The 16,319-nt window shown below is 39.1% G+C and overlaps 3 protein-coding genes across 5 annotated transcripts; 2 read left to right on the top strand and 1 right to left on the bottom strand.

The window, feature by feature from the left end:
* Positions 1-792: 792 nt before the first annotated feature.
* LOC146981066 (uncharacterized) lies at positions 793-4,003 on the top strand. Of its 2 annotated transcripts, XM_085786012.1 has the most exons (3): positions 793-1,106; positions 2,117-2,566; positions 2,684-4,003. In XM_085786012.1, exons 1-3 carry the CDS (start codon positions 935-937, stop codon positions 3,115-3,117), a joined length of 1,056 nt encoding a protein of 351 aa, XP_085642138.1. In that variant the 5' UTR covers positions 793-934; the 3' UTR covers positions 3,118-4,003. The 2 variants fall into 2 exon arrangements, with proteins under 2 accessions (XP_085642138.1, XP_085642137.1); XM_085786011.1 differs by having other exon boundaries at positions 2,117-4,003.
* A 1,127-nt stretch (positions 4,004-5,130) lies between these two features.
* Positions 5,131-9,975, top strand: LOC146981067 (uncharacterized). Of its 2 annotated transcripts, XM_085786010.1 has the most exons (3): positions 5,131-5,386; positions 6,527-8,834; positions 8,914-9,975. In XM_085786010.1, the coding sequence occupies exons 1-2, from the start codon at positions 5,215-5,217 to the stop codon at positions 8,803-8,805; spliced, it is 2,451 nt and encodes an 816-aa protein (XP_085642136.1). In that variant the 5' UTR covers positions 5,131-5,214; the 3' UTR covers positions 8,806-8,834; positions 8,914-9,975. The 2 variants fall into 2 exon arrangements, with proteins under 2 accessions (XP_085642136.1, XP_085642135.1); XM_085786009.1 differs by having other exon boundaries at positions 6,527-9,975.
* Positions 9,976-11,804: 1,829 nt separating this feature from the next.
* Positions 11,805-15,629, bottom strand: LOC146981068 (uncharacterized). Its single transcript, XM_085786013.1, has 2 exons — positions 15,409-15,629; positions 11,805-15,063 (listed from the first exon to the last, which is right to left on the bottom strand). Exons 1-2 carry the CDS (start codon positions 15,514-15,516, stop codon positions 11,839-11,841), a joined length of 3,333 nt encoding a protein of 1,110 aa, XP_085642139.1. The 5' UTR covers positions 15,517-15,629; the 3' UTR covers positions 11,805-11,838.
* Between the last annotated feature and the right edge of the window lie 690 nt (positions 15,630-16,319).

Genomic DNA, 16,319 nt, shown 5'->3' on the forward strand with positions numbered 1-16,319 from the left:
ATCATTAACGTGATACAATCACAACAACTTTGTTTTGGTTACAGTATCTTTTTATTTATTTATTTATTTATTGGATACCTTTTTTATTGTTCAAATAAAGCATAAAGAGTGTAGCAACAGAGGATATACAAAACGACAGACATTCTAAGACATGATACTTGATAACAGAGCCAAATGGTAAAATAAATTAAATAAATAAATAACATAAAATAAATAAGTAATAAAGAAGAATTAAAAAAAAAAAAAGAAAAAAAAGTAGAGATAATAGAGCAATTTATAGTGGCAGACAACTTCACTTAAGGTAATATGAGTAGATTATGAGCTGATAAGGACCGCTTGTTGTGTCTGAAATAAAGATTAATAATAATAATAATAAGCATTTTTTTTGTTAGTTTCAATAATAAACATAGTAGAAAATGAAGGAGTTGCTTTGGACATTTTAACGTATGTAGCCTATGTCGAATTTTTTTTTTTTTAGCCTTTGTGGAATTTACCTACAGTATTTACAGTATCCATATGTCTATGGTATCCGGTACTTAGATTTCAAAATAAGAGCATACATCAACACCTTCACAACGGATGTTTGGGGCGTCATAAAACATTACGACAGCGTCCACAACTGTGGATTTGGACTGATGGTAAAACAAAAACAAAAAATCTAAAAAACAAAACAAAAAAAGCATCTATTATGTCACATTGGTACCAGAAAACGTACAGTTTTTTTTTCTGCTGCACGAAAGAAATGGTGCGTTCCCTTTAAATCTGTGCAACCTCCAACTGAGTCCGCCGGAAGTAAACACCCGAACAGCGAAGCGGATCCCCGGGTCATCGTCTGGCTTGTTTTAGCTCCTAAATCCCATGGTTTAACGTTAGCCGCGGCTCTGAAGAGTGTGTCGAGTCGTGTAGTCAAAAATCCATCGGACAGAGAGCGAAAATGTCTTCGGTTTTGTGTTTGAGAAAGTTCATCAACGAACGACTGAACGCAGCTGCGGAGGAAATCCTGGGAGTGTTTGAACAGACGGTGTCGATGTACGAGGAGGAGATCGTCCGTCAGCGCAGACTGCTGGACAGCGCCTTGAAGCCTGACATCAGGTTACACAAGAACGGTTCGTCGCATTTACATGGAAATGTTAATACGTATGCTACACAGTGGGAATTGTTACTGTATTGCGTTTTTTAGTTATAACCCATAGAAAAACACACCAGTTAAATAGTTAGGCCCATTTGCTGTTAATGCGTCTTCTGGGTTGTTGAGCAAGAGTCACTGTTGTCCTGGTTAGCGACTGGTGAAATTAATCATGGAGACTCCTCTTAATAGATCACTAATCCTCTGAAGGACTGTTGTTGCACCTAAGATTAAGATTTATCTGGTGTCTGACCATAGTTTACTAAATGGCTTAATGGAGGAGATCAGTGTTTAAATTCATGGCTCACTAACACTAAGAAGTGCACACTAGATGTAACGAAATGAGGTTTGAAAAAGGTTAACAATCACCATGGTGGGCGATGGGCATGGGGTCAGGATGAATGAACCGGATGAATGGCCTTTTGATTTCTGAGAGGACATATAAGGAGTAAAGATTAAATTGAATAGAACAAATCAAAACAATCTCATTAAAGGGATAAGGATAAGTCAATTCTTAGAGCCTAACAGACTAAATTATAGGAATGAAAGTCTAACAATTTCTATTTCCGCAAAGGAAGAGAGAAATTGAGTGGTGTAAAGCCCCTAAATAATTGTCTAGTGCCCCGGTGAACTCAAGTCAGTTGCAAGGTGAAAAAACAGGGGCCAATCAGTGGCAAGGAAATGAAAACAACTGAAGTAGGGGAAGTTAAGGAGGAGGAAATTTAAGAAAATAGGCATCTTTCCTTCAGCTACCAATTAATTTGATGGATTAAATGAATTTAAATGCTGCTGTAGCGACCTGCCAACTCAAATGGTGTTTAAGTTAATGGCCTGTAACAGATTTGTACAACATTAAAGGTACAGGCTGATGAATCAGTCATGAAAATAACAGTTCGATGTAGCTCTACTCAGATGAAAGATTTTAACATTTCTTCCATCACCAGTACAACAATGTCTTTACACCGATTCTTCTTTTCTCCTTCCCTTCAGACCTCGCACAGCCATGTAATAAGGAGCTTCTCCTGGATCAACATAGGTTTGTTAACCAGTTGAGGTACTCCAGTCTGAACCAAGAGGACCCAGAGTCTTCATCACAGGTTAAAGAGGAGCAGCACGAACTCAGCACCGGTCGGGCCAGGAGGCAGCTTCTGCTGGAGCAGGAGACCGATTTGCCGTTCGGTCCTGCTTGTGCTGGAAGCAACTACATGGATGGTCAGTCTGCGCATCTGGATCCTGACCAGACACAGAGTGGAACAGACAAGGAGCTGCAAAACAACTTCTCAGTTGTCGTCGTAGAATCCGAATCCGACAGAGGGGGCTCAAGTTCATCGGTACCCAACGTCGAGCACCAACTTCCTCCTTATAATTCTCACTCGGTCGAAAGCCAAGACCACGAAAGGGGAAACCAAGAGTTTGCAAGTACTCATCAGAAGCCGGAGGGTAAGCTTTACAAATGTGTACACTGTCCCGAGGAGTTTAACGATTTCTCAAAACTGAAACACCACAGGAGAACCCACGCTACTGAAAAGTGTTTCAACTGGGACACCTACGGGACAGGGTTTAGCCAGGAGGCTGTGGTGAGGAAGCACATGCCGACTCGGTCACACAGCGTCCCTCCTATGATGACTCACGGTGATGACAAGATGCATGTGTGCCCCACCTGCGGGAAGAGCTTCAGCCGCGGAGCCGACCTGAGGAGGCACATCCGGAGTCACACGGGGGAAAAACCCTACAGCTGTATCCACTGCGGGAGGGAGTTTTCTTACCACTCGTCGCTCACAAATCACGTCCGCGTGCATACAGGGGAGAGGCCTTATAAATGCATGTGGTGTGGGAAGAGGTTTGCCATCAGCACAACGTTGAAAATCCACACCAGAGTCCACACTGGGGAAAAGCCGTATGAATGCAACTATTGTGGGAAGAACTTTGCTCACAACACAGGACTGAGATTTCATCGAAGGATCCATACGAGGGAGAAACTAGAGGATTGAATTTTCTTTTGAGCATGTCTAAAAACGTAAAAAATTAAAATAAAAAAAAATACAGTAACTGAGACTGTTTGGATTCAACATGGAACTTGTTCATGTTGGAAACTTTGTTAAAATTTTGATCTGACCCTCTAAGATTTAAGATTTGTGGTTCAACGAACTCAGCCTATGCAGTTATGTTGATTACAGTGAATGATAATGGAGCTAAATGTACAGAAAGTCTCCTTGCTTACCATCCAGCTCTGCAAGAACTGTGTATACAAAACCACTCTACTGACATAAATAAAGTTGATAATTAATTTAAAAAAAACAAAAAAAAAACAGGTAACTAAACAATTTCTTAACTGCACCTGCTTGTATAGCACATTTATTAGTCGTCTGGGATTTGTTTTATTTTCTACTTGCACGTGTTAGTCTTTAATTTTCAATCTTAAATTGTGAGTTTAATTGATGGGTTACTGGTGCCAGTGTTGTTAGTCATGGTCTTTCTCCAGTAGCACCAAGGGGGAACTATAGAGTTTGTTTTATTTTCTAATTTTCAGTGTACAAAAAAACTGAATTTGAATGACTAATGTATTTTTTGTCACCAATTGTATATAAGGAGAGCTACAGTATAAAATGTTGACCTCTCCGTTGTGTTTTTAGAACAAAACATTATGGTTTGAAATCGTTAAAAAAAACCATAAACTGGTCACACAGATTATTACAAGAAATTGCATTCTTCAGTCACTTAACAAAAGATGACCTACTGTGACTTTTCACTTTTGTGTTTCTTTGGAAAATCAGCAAATAATGTATTGGCATTATAATCATTATGGTTTTCTTTTTATAGTTTAGTTTTTCTGCATAATGTCCTGATTTGAATTTTAAATAAACAAATTTATCTATACATTGCTGTGCAATATGATTACTTCTCTGTCTGTCTGTCTGTCTGTCTGTCTGTCTGTCTGTCTGTCTGTCTATCTGTCTATCTGTCTGTCTGTCTGTCTGTCTGTCTGTCTGTAGGGGAGAGTGGGGTAAGATGAGCCAGTGGGTAAATTGACTCACCCCTTGTTTCTAGGAAACTATAGGAAAAAGTTAGGATATGACCAAATATTTGGGAGGCAGGCATCATTTCATGGAGTCTGTGAAGATTAGAACCACGTGAGTAAAGTGGTTTAACATTTATGACCAAGAAATCATTTTTCATTCTCGGGAGTGAATTTTGTCGATCATAAGTTTTATGAGAATTGTGTTTAGACCAAAAGAGATGATTGCAAATTTGTTTTATACATGGGTTGTGGTATCTATGAGCTACAACATGAGGTAGTAAACCTAGCATAAAACTGCACCATTTTAGCTGTGAGAGCAATAAACCCAAGCTAAGGTAGCTGTGGGGTAAGTTGATCCATTTGGCCAGGGGGAAGTTGAGCCACCTATCCTATACACTTAATGAATGTATTTTGGCTGTATATGTCCAAATGATTAAATCAAGATTCTGTATGTTTGTGATTACAGTAAGTATGTTCCTATAAACAGGAAAAGTTGTTTATAGTGTGCCAAACTTTACTTTCAAAGAAAAATCTCTGGGATTCTTCCCAAGATGCCACGTATTTTGCAAAACTCCCCAAATCTCAGTGAGTTGGTGTTCACCTGTAGCCTGGACAGATGAAATATTAAGTAAAGGGGGAGGTAGGAGATGGATGGAGGGAAAGAAGGGGGGGTTGATCAATTTACCCCACTCCTATCACAAGACCACTTTTTTTTGAACATGTATAGATTTTAAAAACAGTTATATTTACACTCATTCTGTTAATTTGTAGGGATGCAAAACATCCTGAAATATATGCAGATGTGTTAGTTAGCATCAAAATCTGAATACAAAAAGTGGCTCAACTTACCCCACTCTCCCCTATCTAGTGTACTGCATGTTCCGGGCCTGTAGGTGGCGCTCTGGGCTGCAGTGCTTGTTTACATTCGCCAACACTACTTGGAACACGGAAGTAAACAGCAGCCTTGCCTTACGGAGAGCACCAGCACAACTTCTGTTTGCTTCAGGAGTTTGATGAAGTTTTGAGCCAAAGAAGTAGGCTACCGTATCTCGGTCTTTACTCAGCAATAATGTCTTCCCCGCAGAGCATGCGACAGTTCGTCTGTGATCGCCTCACTGCTGCCGCGCAGGAGATATTGGGAGCCTTTGAGAAGAAAGTGGAAGATTACGAAGCAGAAATCGCTCGACAACGCAAACTGTTGGCAGCCGTCCTCACGCCAGAGATAAGGTTACAGCGTGCAGGTTGGACACAGAAAAGTTCTTCTCTAACGTTAATTAAATCATTTATGTGTTAAACAAGCGACGTTTTGGTCCAGTGATATTTTAACTGGAGGTGTCTCGCGCCTCACCCACGAGGCATACGGTGTGTGACGAAACTGAGTTAAGTGTTTTATTTGGTGTTTGCTAAGAAGATATGTTTCTACATTGTTTATGCCCTTGAATATACTATTTTACACGTGGAAGGGCGAAGTCCACAGGTCATAAATACCTAGGGTAAAAAACATTAAAGCAGATATCAGTGGAATGTTTTTGTTAATATAAGTCCTAAATAGTCCTATTTTCCGTCAGCAATCACTTACATAGAGTGTTTGGTCTGAAACACGGGTCTGTCAGTCACTCTGCTCTGCTCTGAGCCGAGGAGAAAACATTTATCGTATCCTACAGTTTTTATCCAATGAGGAGAGAGAACGGCATGCAGGGCTGTGTGTGCAGCCAAGGGACGCCGTGAATGTGGTGACGTAGCACGAGGACCAATTGATGCCTGACAAGGGCGGGGGCTGCTAACTCATGGTGCGTTCAAGGAAACTCGTAACTCGTGTTTTTCCGACCTGTGAAGTCATACCAGTTCAATCTGGTACGAGTTCACGGGTCGGAAGTTACGAGTGGCCGTTATAGTGACTTTCACCGGTAAAACAGGTCGGAAAAACACGAGTGGGTTGCCTGAAAAGTCGTAAGTTGTGACTTGAAGCTGTAATTTACGGTTTCAAAAACCTACCTGGAACGCAGCATTAGCCAAAACGACCGGATCGCTTACTTCTGCTTTAAGTGTTTTATTTGGTTGTTGCTAAGAAGATATGTTTCTACAGTGTTTGTGCCCTTGAATATACTATTTTACACGTGGAAGGGCGAAGTCCACAGGTCATAAACACCTAGGGTAAAAAACATTAACTATCAGGTATTTAAGTCTGGCCTCGTCTTGTTGTAAAGATATACAGTAGGTGGCGCTAAAGAGGAGGCAAGAATCGTCAGATACTAATTTTAGTTTTCTTGCCTTTGATTCTAGCTCATTATTTACTTTTTTTTAATCCACAATTGTTGCATGATGCAGGCTTATGTAGTAACAAATTCATTGCTGTTTTGTTCCTTTGTCATTCTTCTCAGACCTCTCCCAGATAAGTGTCCGTAAAGTCGAAGAGGATCTCCTGGACCTGAGCCAACCTGGTCCTTCCCAGGTGAAACAGGAATGTGAGGAAAGGTGCATCAATGAAGAAAGATGGCAGCTTGCACAGCAAGAAGAGGTTGGTGCATCTAATACATCCACTTGTGAGGGACGTCGTCCAACTCCGGCAGATACAGGCCCCCAACCAAGCACCTCAAACAGCAACACATTATCTGGATCCAACACAGAGAGTTGTTCAATACCAGCAACGGACAGGGATCAGCACCAGCCTAACAAGTCCTGTGTAGTTGAGAGCCAAGATGCCATAACGTCTAACCAAACAAGTGCAACACCAAATCGAGACACAGAGTCGGCACCAAATGAGAAAAGCAACAAGGAGAACACATCAGCTACAAGTGCTAATCAAACATCAGATAACACATGTAATGATGAGAACCCAGCATTAACCAGTAGTGCAAAGGTAACACTGACTGAGGAAGGAAAAAATGAAACTCCAACAGCAGCAAGAAGTACTGGGCCAACATCAAATGAGAATAGTAACGCAGAAACCACATCATCAGATGGAAGTACAGAAATGACAACAAAAGAAGTTCCTAATAATGACAAGACAATTCAAAATGGGAATACTGGGAACACAGCATCAATTGAGAGGATTGATCCAACACTAAATGAGAAATCTAATGTTGAAAACACACCAGCAACCACAAAAAATAGAGATGCAAAGGAAAAAGAACACAAAACACAAAAGAAATCACCAGCAAAAACAAAAAATAGAGATGCAAAGGAAAAAGAACACAAACCACAAAAGAAATCAAATGATGAAAAAGTCACATCGACCTCAAACACTAAAAAAACACTGAGCAATGAATGTAGAGATGAGACGACATCAAAGAGAAGTACAGATTCAACACTAAATAAGAATCATGAAGAGAACACAAGTGCTGAGCCGACCCCAGATAAGAAAACTAATGAAAGGAGACCAACTGTCAAAAGTACTGAGTCAACAGCAAATGAGGAACTCAATAATGGGAACACAAAATCAAAAAAAAGTACAGAGATGACACCAAATAAGACAGGCAGCAAAGAGGTCACAGCATCAACCGAGAGTGCTGATCCAAGGCCAAAGAAGAAATCTAATGGTGCAAACACAGCAGTGAAGAAAAATACAGCAACAACAAAAAATAGAGACCCAAAAGAAAAAGAAGACAAGATGCAAAGGAGACACAAAGATGGGAAAAAATTAGCCACTGATTCAAGAAAGGATAAGAAGTGCAACGATAGGAAAACAACCTCTGGTGAAAGTACTGAATCGACACCAAAAAGGAAAGTCAGTGTTAGAAACACAAGGTCTACAGCAAGTAAGGCGCCAACACTACATGAGAGGCAAGAGCATGGGAGCACAAGACAAAGTGAAAGGACTGATGCAACGCCAAAAAAGAGACGTAAGGATGACAATACATCATCGGAGTCAAGACAAAGTGAGAAACGTAACAAAACCCCAGCACAAAATAAGAAAGATGAGAACAAGTCAAGCTGCAGCGTCGAAGATGAAGATGATGATGATGATGACAACCCTTATAAGTGTGAGCGGTGTGGTAAAGTAATGAGTAATTTCAAAAATTACAAATTTCATATGAAATCCCACACTGTCGAAAAGACTTTCAAATGTGAGACTTGTGGGAAAATGTTCAGGGAGAGCTGGGATCTGAATAAACACGTAGTAGTTCACGCTGCTGAGAAGCCGTTCAAGTGCAAAGTTTGTGGAAAGGGATTCAACCGCCAATACAATCTGGACCTGCATGATCTGGTTCACACCGGAGAAAAGCCGTTCAAATGCAACATCTGTGACAAAACCTTCCGTACGTGTGTGAATATGAAGAAGCACATGAGAATTCACACGGGTGAGAAGCCGTACACCTGCAGCGACTGCGGGAAGGACTTTGCAGATTCATCGTCTTTCAAAAATCATAGGCGAGTTCATACGGGTGAAAAGCCCTTCAAGTGTTCCCATTGCAAAAAGAAATTTGCCACCAGGACAACTTTGACGAGACACCTCAGGATTCACACGGGAGAAAAGCCATATGAGTGCAGTGTGTGTGAGAAGACGTTTGGTCACAGAACAGACTTGAAAGCACACATGAGGATACACACCGGAGAGAAGCCTTACACATGTAGCACATGTGGAGACCAGTTTTCAACCTGGATAAAACTCCACAAGCATAAGAATGTACACACAAGTGATGAAAAAAGCTCCTCCTAAAAATGCATGCTTTAATGAATGGCATGGCAGTTATTGAATTGGTTGGAGAAGAACTGCTACTTGTTTTTATTTTATTTCAAAAAATAGACTGTGACTGATTTAATGAAGTGCTCTTACATTTTACTGTTGAAATGATGATTGACAGAAAAGTACAAAAATCACTGTGGAGGAACCAGATATATTGTCTTTTTTATTTGATACATTCCTCTCCTTGTCAAAATCTGGTACCTCCATCACTCTTGATACAGTATAATCACAGCTAATCATCCACCTTTTGGTTTTAAATTGATGTACTTGTCTGTTAATGCAGTCATTAAACAGTGTATTTAGTCATTAGCCAGCTTGCTTTAAAACTTAGTGACTGTCCACATTCGACATTGAAGCAGCACGTACAATCCCAAGGGAGCACCACCCGATGCTTTCGGTATAGTGACGAAGAAGTTAACACTATAAAAGTTTGTACAAAGGCTTGTTAGACATAAGACCATAAAGATTTGTAATTTCCATGTTCTATCGAAATTATTTTTATTGTATTTCTGTGATAACTTAATGTGGGTTTAGTTCAAGCAACAGGTTGATTTGTTGGAAAATACAGTGACAGTGCAGTATTGCATACTGTAGTTATGTACAAGAGCTAAATCCCACAGTTTTGTGCCTTGCAAAGTTTCTTGCCGCCGGTTATTTTTTATGTATATTTTTGACTATGGATGTATTAATCCAATTAATCTTGTTTTAATCAGAGAACTAGAGAAAGAAACTGTATTTATTCCCCAAGTGCCTTAATTCCTTAACTTAGAAAGTGATTGTCTTTAAAAAAAAATTCTGTTCTAATAATACTAAAAATGTCTGCAAGAGAAGTTAATGAAGGAGCAGCTACTGTGACTGCTCAATGAAAGAAATTGTGTGTGTTTGTGAGCTACAAAAAATGTGTGAAGCAAATCTGTAAAATCTCTTTGAAACTTTTCAGACAATCATTTCTACTTGTATGACATGTAAAAACAAACTGTTTAAAGTGAAATAATTTAAGGATGAGGTGACTTGGTCAGTGTCAATGGTTTTTGCAGGATTGTTGTGTTCAGTATAGTGATAAATTACATATAACTGATTAACAATTTCTTTATACATTGGCTTGTGAAATCACTTGAAAAATTAAATGTTTAAGGCTTCAAACTCTTGTGGCTGTTATCTATTTTCTTTTAGGATTAGGATTTACCTCAACCCTAACTTGTTATATGATTTATACCAGACCAGTCTATGTTGGTTAAGACCTTTTTTGCTCTTGTGTAAGTTGTATGCAAGTTCAGTAGTTTAAAAAAAATGGATATTATGCCAAAATGTTAGGCTCGTCAGTCAATTTAATGTATTTGAATAATGTCCATATCCCCTCTAGTTATCAGACACAAATGACTGACTTAACAAATCTCAATATTTAAAATGACATGCATGAAAAATTGTTTGACTGATTATTTCATGACAACCAACCAATGACATTTTCTAGTAGTGACCATATGATGGAAGGAAACGCTCCAGAGAGGCAACTGAAAAGACCTGTAGTGAGGTTCGTCCATTACTTGACCCTTTTTTTATTTTTCGTTTTCTTGTTGAACATTGGTAAAGAACTATTGGTAACACTTTACTTGACGCCTATCTCTATAACACATTATAACCATACTTATAATGAGGTATAATGCAGTTATAGCCCTGTATAGTTATAAACACTCATAAATGATCATAATGCTTACACAATTTTTTTTACATTTTTCTTTTCTTTTCTTACAATAATCATAACACACTATAAAGCATTTTATCTTGACTTATAAGGTCAGGTATTATAATATGTTATAATTGTTAGTAACTGGCTGACAATGCCCACATTTATAATGCATTATAAATATAGTTATGTGTTATAATTGGCTTATAAACATGTATAACTATCATTATAAACACTCATAAATCACATAAGACTTTATAACAATAAGCATAACACATTATAGAGCATTATAACTCTATTATTATTATTATCTGATGCACAGATTTATGTGTAGGGCGTCAGAATCAGAGAATGAACTTATTAATGTGTTGGTTAATCCTGTACACAGTTCTGTAAGATTTTCGTCCAGACTGTGGAACCATTTTAGAACATGTTTGTATGCAAGCCTACACTGAATAGTGGGGAAAGCTCTGTACTTTGTATTTTGTGTGTTTTTTTTTATTATTCTGTCTTTGTTTTTATTATCTTATTCTGCTTTTATGGTGATATGGATCCCCTTGGGTCTGAAAAAAAACTTTAATAATAATAATAATAATAATAATATTATAATACTAAGACCTTATAAGCCATTAATGCTCTATGATGTCTTATGGTTATTGTTATAAAGCCTTATGATAATTAATGAGTGTTTATAATAATAGTTATACACGTTTATAAGACAATTATAACACATTATAACTGTTAATAATGCATTATCGATGTGGTCATTGTCAGTGAGTTACTAACAATTATAACCTATTATAATACCGGACCTTATAAGTCATGATAAAATGCTTTATAGTGTGTTATGCTTATTGTAATAAAGCATTTTGATAATTAATGCTAAAACTGAATTATAACTCATTACAAGTAGGCTATGGTTATAATGTGTAAAAAAAAAAGTACTTTATTTATTGATATTCTGGTGAAAGAAAGAAAGAAGAGGAAGGAAGAAAGAAAGAGGAAGGAAGGAAGAAAGAAAGATCAGTATTCAGTTGCCAAGGCAACAACACCCATCCTTGTGCTACAGTGCTAAAACTGGATTATAACTCATTATAAGTATGGTTATAATGTGTAAAAAAGTACTTTGTTTATTGATATTCTGGTGAAAGAAAGAAAGAAAGACAGAGGAAGGAAGAAAGAAGGAGAGAAAGAAAGGAAGGAATGAAAGAGGAAGACAGAAAGAAAGAGGGAGGAAGAAAGAAAGAAGAGGAAGGAAGGAAGAAAGAAAGAAAGATGAGTATTCAGTTGTCAAGGCAACAACACCCATCCTTGTATGACCATTAAAAGATGAGGGTGAACGGTGGTAGTGTCTGTTCTGGTTGGTAGTTTCCTTTTGCGTAGCTGAGCCTCTCATAATTAACTCTGAGGGCACTGTGAGCTTTTAGTAGCTCACAATAATTCTGATTGATGTTACTGTATTTGTTTCCCAGATCCATGTGCTCCTTTTGCAGACTGTTCAGAGCATCCATTGCTCCGTGTAGAGCAGCTTTCTTCTCATTGAGCCTGAGCTCAGAGTCACTGATTTGCTTGACTTGAGTGGATGAGCTGTCTTGAGTTTTCTGCAAGGCGGCTGTCAGTTTCTGCCGCTCCTCCAGTAACTCTGCCTGCCTTCCCAAAGCTTCCATGAGCTCCACTTGGTACCTCTCACATGTGGCCTTGACCTGTTCAAGAGTAGAGGAGCTTCGCCGTGTCCTTTCCTGTTTTAAGGCTTCTTCGAGTTCAGCTTGTTTTGTTTTGCTCTCTGAGAGTTGAACTCTAAGAGGGTTGAACTCTGTCAGCTGCTGTTGCTGAAGAGTGGATAAGCTGTTCTGAGATTTCTGGAGGGCTACAGCCAGGCTTTGCCGTTCTTCTAGTGTCTGTATCTGTTTGTTCAAAGCTTCTTCAAACTTGATCCGGTAGTGATCACACATGGTCCTTTCTCTTCCAAGAGAGGCAGCCGTTTCATTGTCTCTCAGCAGAAATTTAGAGTTTTGTGCCTTTTCTTTTTTCAGGGCATCCTCAAGCTCGACCAGTCTTCTCTTGCTCTCTGACTGTTGTGCTTTAAGGTCAGTGACCATGTATTTGAGTTTAGCAATGATGGCCTGACTTTTTTGGTTTATCCTCATTTCTTCATGGATTTCTCTATCGTATTTTGTTTCCATAGCCATTAATTTAGCCTTGATATCTGCATTCTCGATCTTCAGTGTTTGCATGTTATACATCCTGGCCTCTGAGGATGAGAACTCCTTGTGTCTGGTGCAAGTCTCTCTGCCTTCCTCGAGCTGCTTCTGAGCAAGCTGTCTCTCATTTAGAGCATCTTTGAGTTCATTTTGAAGCCTCTTGTTCTCAGAAAGCAGTTTCTTGTTAACATTGCTCCAAGTTTGTCCTTTGTCCTGGAGCTGCTTCTGAGCAAGCTGTTTCTCATTCAGAGCATCTTCAAGTTCACGTTGAAGTCTCATGTTCTCAGAAGCCAGTTGTTGGTTTTTGTTGCTGCAAGTTTGTCTTCTGTCCTGGAGCTGCTTTTGAGCAAGCTGTTTCTCGTTCAGAGCATCTTCAACTTCATGTTGAAGCCTCTTGTTCTCAGAAACTAGTTGTTGGTTTTCATTTCTGCAAGTATTTCTTTTGTCATGGAGCTGCTTTTCAGCAAGCTGTTTCTCATTCAGAGCATCTTCAAGTTGATATTGAAGCCTCTTGTTCTCAGAAGCCAATCGTTTGGTTTCCTGAGTCAGATGGTCCAGCTGCTCTGCTTCCTTCTGCTGCTGGGAGACAGCAGCCTCATACTTTCCCTGAAGTTTGCGGTTTTCCGTTTGTTCCTCCCTGAGGTTTGAGGCACACTGGTCAAGTTCAGCCTGCAGTGAGGAAACAGTCTTGTCTTTGGCTTCGATATCACTTTGAAGATTCTGAATCTTGGACTGTAGAGATTGAATTTCATTGTCTTTTTCAACACTTGACACCTGTTGGATCATGAGTTGCTCCTCTAGGAAGTCGATGTTGGCGATATGCATTGTATCGCGCTCTTTCATTTCATTTTTGTAATGACGAGGTATTTTCTCCAGGTCATGTTTGAGTTTCTCAATCACCTTTTTGTCCTCTTTATGATCAGCTTCCATTTTACTCATTTCATGTTCAAGTTTTTCACTTCTTCGTTTGTACTCTCTGTTTGAACTTTTAAGACGAGTTATTTCTTTCTCCAAGAGCTCTGTTTCAGTGTGAAGAGTAGGTTTTTTGTCTTTTTCTTTCCTCAAAGACTTTTCAACCACATCTTTTTCTTTTTGCTCCAGCTCTAGGGTTCTAGGGTCTTTCTTCTGTTGAGCTTGGTCTCTCTGGATAATTTTGAAATCCTCTTTAGTAGAAGCTCTGTCTTGTCCTCCCTCTGCATCCTCCTCCTGACTAATGTCAGAGCAGGATTCACTTACGAGACTTTGAGAGTCCACATCCTTCTTTCGACTATTGTCAGAACGGGATTCATTTGCGCGACTTTGAGAGTCCACATTTTTCTTTCGTCTGTTGTCAGAACGGGATTCATTTGCGCAACTTTGAGAGTCCACATCCTTCTTTCGTCTATTGTCAGAGCGGGATTCATTTGCGCGACTTTGAGAGTCCACATTTTTCTTTCGTCTGTTGTCAGAACGGGATTCATTTGCGCAACTTTGAGAGTCCACATCCTTCTTTCGTCTATTGTCAGAGCGGGATTCATTTGCGCGACCTTGAGAGTCCACATCCTTCTTTCGTCGATTGTCAGAACGGGATTCATTTGCGCGACCTTGAGAGTCCACATCTTTCTTTCGTCTATTGTCAGAACGGGATTCATTTGCGCAACTTTGAGAGTCCACATCCTTCTTTCGACTATTGTCAGAACGGGATTCATTTGCACAACTTTGAGAGTCCACATCCTTCTTTCGACTATTGTCAGAACGGGATTCATTTGCACAACTTTGAGAGTCCACATCCTTCTTTCGACTATTGTCAGAACGGGATTCATTTGCACTACTTTGAGAGTCCACATCCTTCTTTCGTCTATTGTCAGAACGGGATTCATTTGCACAACTTTGAGAGTCCACATCCTTCTTTTGTGTAATGTCAGAGCGGGATTTACTTGCAACACTGCGAGAGTCCACATCCTTCCCTTGACTAATGTCAGAGCGGGATTTACTTTCGTGATATTCATAGCAGAAAACCTTCCGGGGGGAAAGTTGTTTTGGTTTATCTCTGTAGTTTGAGTCCTCACAAGAAGCATGTTGATGAACACTGACTTTTGTTTCATCCTCTTTCTCCTTCTCTTTAGGAAGGTTGAGAAGGAAGTTCAGAAGAGCTTTGTCTTTATCCACTTTTGTCAGGTCGGGTACAGTTTCATCTACAATCTCCTCTTCAATCTCTTCAAAAATCTCTTCTTCATCGGCCTTGTTCTCAGAGGGAGTTTTCTTGGAGACCGATATGGACTCCATGCCCACACAGACTTGTCTGTCCTCTTTCTCCTTGTCTTCACGAGGACAATCAAATTTCTCTGATTTCTCAAGTTCTTTTGTCTGTGAAACACAAAGAGATTATTAGTTTTTTGTTAATGTCATGTGCTGTATAAAGAAAATGAGGTGAATATAATAAGGCTATACCTCTAAAGAAAACTAAATGGTATTTATGCATACATTTTCTGGTTAACTTAATTCACAATTAATCCAAGATTTTATTTTTGTATTTTATGTATGTTCATTTCTGTACTCAGTTTTTGACAGGTAATCACAAGTATGCTCTTATTAAGGTGCTGAAGATTTTGGTAGAAATAAGTATACCGGTAAATACAATGGCAGTACTCTTATAAACAAATATCAACCAAATTTGGTATGTCTTTCACATTTGTTGAATGTATGTCTTACCTTTGCGAAATCATCGTCAAAGCAGGCATTAGCGTTTTCCTCAGAGTTGCGCCGGTCAACTTCAATTGAAATTTCGAAATCGTCAGTATAGTTACTCCAAGAGCCCATTTTTTTTATCAGAAAAAAATGGCTTTGCCTTTCAGACAACTTGAGAACTTGACAACTTAAATTTAGCTGGGACAAATAGTTGCTTTTGGTGGACCAACTGTTCTACAACACGTGTCTTCTTTTAATCAGTAACAGTGTGTGTTCAAAGCTACTATTGCGCTTACTGAAGTGATATCACAGTTTACACATGTGACATCACACATTGTTCTGTTGTCATAGCTATCAAGGCTCTTTCGTGAGTGACATCACATTTACAGATGTGGCATCACCATGCTTTGACGTCTGGCTACCATTGCTCTCACATCAGTGACATGATCACAATGACAGATGTGACATCACAAAATGTTTTGAATCTCATTCTACTGACAATGAAATTCCACATTCCATTTTAAAGGGCCTATCCACCCAAATTCCAAAGATAAGTATTCTTGCCTTGAAGCACACAACAATGATTATTGTTCTGTTTTAAGTTGGCCAAGCAGATTAAAAAAAACTTTCTGTACAGTTCGGGTGATTTTGCTTTTTATAACCTTCTCTATGAAGGGTTATTGAGATTTGACAATAGAAAATGGCCTCTCCCATTATTTTCCATGTAGAACCTCAGGGGGCAATTTAGTTCTAGCCTTACAACTATTTACATTTAAACATTTAAAGGTTGAAACTCCTCCCTTGTGCCCTCCAGCCAAGTGGAAACCCTCCATGATGCACCCATTAGTTTGTGAAGGACCGTTTTTGAAGCCAGAAGTTTGCATGGATCTATTAAAGTAACTCATATGTTCTTATAATAGATCCATAGGAGTTTG

Source organism: Trachurus japonicus, chromosome 9, assembly GCF_045865225.1.
Source record: "Trachurus japonicus isolate A0001 chromosome 9, Traja_1.0".
NCBI classification, from domain to species: domain Eukaryota; kingdom Metazoa; phylum Chordata; class Actinopteri; order Carangiformes; family Carangidae; genus Trachurus; species Trachurus japonicus.